The sequence below is a fragment of the Dama dama genome, chromosome 24, assembly GCF_033118175.1.
Source record: "Dama dama isolate Ldn47 chromosome 24, ASM3311817v1, whole genome shotgun sequence".
Lineage (NCBI taxonomy): Eukaryota > Metazoa > Chordata > Mammalia > Artiodactyla > Cervidae > Dama > Dama dama.
Window position 1 is genome coordinate 16,493,052 of NC_083704.1, and position 6,000 is coordinate 16,499,051.

Sequence of the window (6,000 nt, forward strand, 5' to 3'; positions counted from 1 at the left end):
ACATGGCAGATGCACATAGCTTTGTGTTCCCTGAGGCAGCCTTTTTACTCCTCTCAGTTTTTAGCATCTTGTGCCTGATACTTGATTTTGTGATGGTTTAGGTAATTTAAATGGCCAGAGTAGTTTGAGTTTTAGGATGGGAACAATAGTGAATACAAAAATATTTAGCTTATCTCATTGTCTAATTGAGTAAGACTGCCCTTACACCATCAGATTTTTTTTTAAAGAAAGTCTTATTTATTTAGGATAATTACAGTAAGGAAGTTTATTTTAATGAGGTGCTAAATGATGTCTTGAGATTGAGAAGTTCTTTTGTTATTTGAAAAGTGATTCTTATTTAGAGTGCTAGCAAACTTAATGACACGTTTAAACTAAATGGCTGTTTTCTTTGACTCTATTAAAAGAAAATTTTTCTATTCTAATGAATAAGATTTGGCTTGTTTGCATTTCCCATCTAGTCTGGTTGTTTTTAAAGACCGACCTTCTGGTGACTTTGTTATTGCTTTGCTTTCACGCTGACCCTTCGTGTTGTGTCAAATCCTTGATCAGTCCTTACTCTAGGCATGGTCTTGTACTTCGTGTTTCTCACTTCTCTCCCTTTGGTTGGAATTCTTTTAAAAAAACCTCCTCTGAATTAATAAAACCATCAGAACTTTTCAGCATCAATAGGTATAAACGTTCTCCATTCCAGTGGACAGTTACGTTTTCCTTTGCATGGTCTCTAGCGGCATGCAAGGTGGATTCAAGAAACAGATGCACACAAAACTGATGCATAGTGAAAAATACTGCACCTGTAGACCATGTATTTATTATCTCAAAAGTGGTTTTGCCTCTTAATTTTGTTCAGATTACATAGTATTATGTGATCATTGCAAAGAAACATTGCTTAGAAAGGGAGACCTCGATGATTTTCAGCCTCCCAGCTCTTTCCACCCTGCCAAGATCATGTTTGCTATTGGTGTTGTGAACAACCCCAGCTTTATAATTACATAATTATATTTATTCCTCTATCATTTAGGTGTTTTACTTTATAAAAATGAGAGTGTGCAACAGCTTGCTTTTTTCGCTTATTTTTATATTCCACCTCATTACAAACTGACTTACTTTCTTCTTTTGATTGGTTGATATATGGATGTCCTCCAGTTGAGTTCATCAATTTCCTATCCATAGACACCTAGGTTATTTTAGTTTTTCAATACTTAACATTCATAGACACAGGGAACATACATATGTATATATATTTTGCATACTCCCGCAAGTTTTCCAATAGGATGTTAGCCTTATTGTTTTGTGTGTGTTGCAAATATTATTTTCTAGTTTGTCTTTTGATTTTGTTGCTTCTTACTAACTGCACATTAAATATAAATGATAAATAAAGTGATGGTTCCAAGGTTGGTCACACTAAGAGTAGGCTCAGATCTTATAAACAATTCCTGTCTTTGCTGATACTGTTTTAAAGCAAACCAGGAGGTCAGTTAATAATCTTGGATTATGACCATGTTAAATAGGACATTGAATTTATTGCAGAAGGCTGCTACAGTAAAACCGTATTTGCAGAGATTGGATCCCTTTGAAGGCAAACTTTGGTTTGGGTCATCATTCCTGAAACCATTTCCTAATATAGTGTTGAATTACAAGAGAGTTGTTCATTGATAAAATTAACATATTTTAGGAGGGAAATTCAGTGTATGGATGCACTGTATTCATGTTCATCAACATTTCCCCCCAAATTTTTGGTGGTAAAATGAAATTATGTAAATCAAATTGTAATGTATGCTTGAATGGAATTATGAAACAAATCCTTTTATAAACCAAATAATCATGACTTAGTTATATCTAGCATATAAATATGTGCTTAAGTATAAGATATATCTATAATTGTGTTGTTTAAATTAAGTTCCGAGTAAAATCTCTGCTGTGTAGTGTTACAGTTACTTAGGATGGGAGGGAGCGATTATAGATTCCTTGGTTTGGGGGCATGTGAGAAATTTAAGTACATTCAGTTTAATCCTTTGAAGTTCATAAACACATATAATCTCTGTGTTAAGTCTTAAAACTAACCCAATAAGCTTTTTTTCTTCCTGGCTTTGTAGTATACTTCACCTCGCAGTGGTATCTTCTGAGTAAACCATCAGTCTGTGCTTAGTTAGCATGTGGTGAGTGAAGAATAATATGTCTTGTGTCTTTTGTGCAAAAAATCAAATGTATTGCATGATACTAACCATTTTGCTGGAATTCTTTTGTTCTTTTGTTTAATGAAAATATGATTATGCTATGGGTTAATACAGGGATTTTCTGTTAATTTGGCTTTAATATATAGATTAATAATCACCACCACCAATATTCTATAATTCTAGGAAATTTTAGTTCTTTAAATAGCAATTGAAAGTTTCAAAATTGCTGTTTGACATTTTGCCAAAAAATCCCCCCAGAAATGTTTATGTATTTTATATTCCTTTTTGTGTTTTATTTCTTGAGAATGGTCTTCAAAGTTAATAAAGATTATGAGAGAAATGAAAAATCATTTTCTAGATAAGAGTGATACATTTCACGAATCCAGAATGTAAAATATTACACAGCCTGCTTAGAGTCAGGCTAGTCTGAAATAATGAGCACTAGTAAAGTTAATTTAAAAATAAATGGCAGTTTTATTACTTCTAGGGATCATGTGTGTTAGTCACTCAGTTGTGTCCAACTATTTGCAATCCCATGGACTGTAGCCCTCCAGGCTCGTCTGTCCATGAAATTCTCCAGGCAAGAATACTGGAGTGGTTGCCATTTCCTGCTCCAAGGGATCATACAGTATAGCAAAATAACACATTTGTCCTGAGGAGACCCTTAGGCAGCCTGCTTTAAGTGAATGTGGCTATTTCTAATTAACGTGTTAGTACAATGAGGTGGAGGCATCTAAAATGTTTGGATACATTTGATTGTCCTCACATTTAAACAACCCCTCCCATCACCATTACATATTATCCATGCTATTAGCATGATTTAGTACCCCCTAAAAATTTCAGGTATGTCTTTATCTCAAACTTTGCACGAATTTTCACAAGTGACAAGCTGAATCACAATCAATAGAGCTTACTTATAATTAAAGGTTCTCTGTGATTATTAATTCAACTAACATGCACCTAACTGTATTAAGTTTTAAAATGTTAATATACAGCATTTTTTTAACCTTTTAAGTTCAAATATCCTTTCTGCCTACATTTGAATCTCATTTTTATTTTTAATGTGTATCAGTTAACTTGTTTTAGTGATTGTCTAAAGCTGTCATTAGCCATGTAAATCGCATATCTAACTCAGTAAGTCCTCACCTTTACCTTTGTTTATAATATTGTAAATACTGTATCATGCTCCTTACTGCATTTAAATAGCATCATTTATCACTTGAAATGCTACCATGTAGCATTTCTGTTGATTGATAACTTGATTGTCTTCTCAACTTTCAGTTAGAAAAATTTCAAACAAGGTTTGTAAAACTTAGGTAAACACTCATACACCCTTCACCTATATTTATTAGGTTATTCACCAGTTATTAACATTTTGCCGGATTTTCTCACTCTCACTCTTGCTTTCTCTCCATATATATTTTTTCTCCTCTATGACATTTGCCAGTTGCTTTGAAACATTGAGCTTGTAAGCATTTGACAGTTGCTTGTCAAACATAAACCAAATATCTTACCAAGTATCTTCAAGAATAAGGACCCTTTTCCTATATACTCACAATACAATTGCCACTGTTCAGAAATTTAATATTAATACAATGCTGTTATCTAATATATAGTAAATACTCACATTTCCCAGTTTTCCAAATAATGTCTCATAATTTTTAAAATTCCAGGATCCATTGGGAGATTGCATTTTGTCATCATATTCTTCAGGTCTCTTTTGAACTAGAAAAGTCCTCCCAGCCTTTTTTTGGTCTCTCATGACATTGACATTGTGCAACATTATTGAATCACACATGAACTTCTCTTCCTGCAACAGTGCAAGCTAACATTGAAAATAATAATTGAAAAAAGGTTTTAAATATCACAGGAGATCTTTTTCTTATCTTCTCTAGATTTCTAGGACTAACATGCGTGTTGAATGAGTTTTATATTAATAAATAGTAAACTCTTGGAGATACATCCTGAGTGGTGGATTATATTGTTCATTTACAAGTCAAGAAGACTTTTATTACTTTCTCTAGAACTGAAAGATTCTCTCAGTTACTTAATCTTCTTTGGTGGTTTATTTTTATGCATTTTTAACCTCATACTTGATTTGACCACTGGCTTTTAGAATCTCATCTAGAGAAACCTTATTAGGAAGGTTTAGCATCATATTTTATAGCATATTAAGGTTTTAAAATTAACTTTGTTAATTTCAGATGAGGCATACATAATTTTTTTAAACCAAAAGGCAGTTGTCCCTTGCTGCTATGCCTAGCATCCTGGGAGAACTGTAATATATAGAAACCATCAATACATTAGAGAAGAAGGACAAACCTTTTCTCCTCTTAAATCTAGCCTTCATCCTTGAAGGTTTCTCCCATGCTGGCACACTTACTCCTGGCTTTCTCTAATGTGACCTGGTAGCCTTTGGTACGTGCTACAAGGCTGCAGTTTCCAGTGTCATATACAGATACTGCTTTCAGGACTGCTGACTAAAAGATCATTCTAAGAACTGTAATGTTTAGAAGATTCCTTCAGGATTTAATATTTAGAATATTTGTACTTCAGTCTTCAGACCGTAGAATATAATTTTAATATAATTTAACTTGAAAAAATAAATCTCCCAAAAAGTTAGCTTTAAAAGATTATTTTTCCCTTTCTTTTTTCTTCTCATCCTTTTTCTTTTCCAGTCATGGCTGCGACCTTCGTCTTGAAGAAGTGGGGAGAGAGATGCTGGACAGACCTGGAAAACTGTGCACGTTTGCTGTTGTTAGTACAACGCTGTATTCAGGGCCCCTCATGTAGCCAGAAGACCAAGAAAAATCTGACATTGGCCCACGGAAAGATTGCAGACTGCCTTTAAAATAGATTATTATATCAGTGGAGAAACAATGATAGTTTTGGGGGTTATCAATTTTTTTGTTGTTGTTGTTGTTGGGAAGAGTTTTGTGTTGTTTAAAAGATATTTTGAATAACTTAACCTGATTTATGGGCTCACTTCATGTTCCTTTCTTCCATTCTTTTTGTCCCTCTTTTTAAAGAACTGCTTGACTTTCCTATTTATTTTTAGGGTGATTTTTTTTTAAAGACTTGTGCAATACATTTTGAGGTGAAATTTAGTGGATTTTTTTCTGATAAATTAGAGCATTTAATTGACTATTTTATCCAGATTGATTTGTTGAATATTTGCTAAAGACTAGTTCTTTAAGCTCTGACATATGATAAATCCAAATGGCAGTACCTCATTGTTTACTTAGCTTTTGTACTTATATTTTTCAGAGGAAAAAATACTACTGTAAATTGTAAATAGCCAATACATAACTGTATCGTATGCAAATCTGTGACTGTTGGCAATGTCATCTCAGAACAGAAAAATAAAGTTTATTTACTGTATGAAATGTGCTTATTGTGTTTTTTCCTAAATTGAAATCTCTTCAAAGTAGTTTAGAATTATGTTCTGTCTGGGCGAATTATAATGAGGAACTGTTTGTCAAGAGAGCTGAATGGCTAAGTATTTGGAAAGATTTTTAATGCATTTAATCATGGAGTATTCTTCTAATGTGTCAATGCTTGTATGGGAGAATAGGCTCTATGTGTGTGTGTATACATGCTTACAATTATAATTCTATTTATATTAAGGCCCATTAAAATTTCTGTGAAACTGCTTTTAATTGCACGATATTTTATCCTCAGTATGCTATCATTTAACGCCATGTTCTCTACTGTTGAACATCTCAGATAGTCATTTTGATTCAGTACTCCATGATGATCTGCCTGTCCATATGGTCAGCACACTGGAAAGAACAATCCAGGACCAACCCATCTTTCTCTCAACAAC

General features: G+C 33.3%; 1 protein-coding gene across 6 annotated transcripts in view; it reads left to right on the forward strand.

The window, feature by feature from the left end:
* The window catches only part of GOLGA4 (golgin A4), a 112,673-nt gene extending 107,106 nt beyond the window's left edge, over positions 1–5,567 (forward strand). For 3 of the 6 annotated variants that reach the window (XM_061127751.1, XM_061127754.1, XM_061127753.1), the window contains 2 exons: positions 2,094–2,156; positions 4,853–5,567. In XM_061127751.1, the coding sequence (XP_060983734.1) occupies positions 2,094–2,123 (30 nt within the window). In that variant the 3' untranslated portion in view covers positions 2,124–2,156; positions 4,853–5,567. The remainder of the gene's footprint in view (positions 1–2,093; positions 2,157–4,852) is intronic. The other 3 variants (XM_061127755.1, XM_061127756.1, XM_061127752.1) reach the window with 2 other exon arrangements.
* Positions 5,568–6,000: the final 433 nt, after the last annotated feature.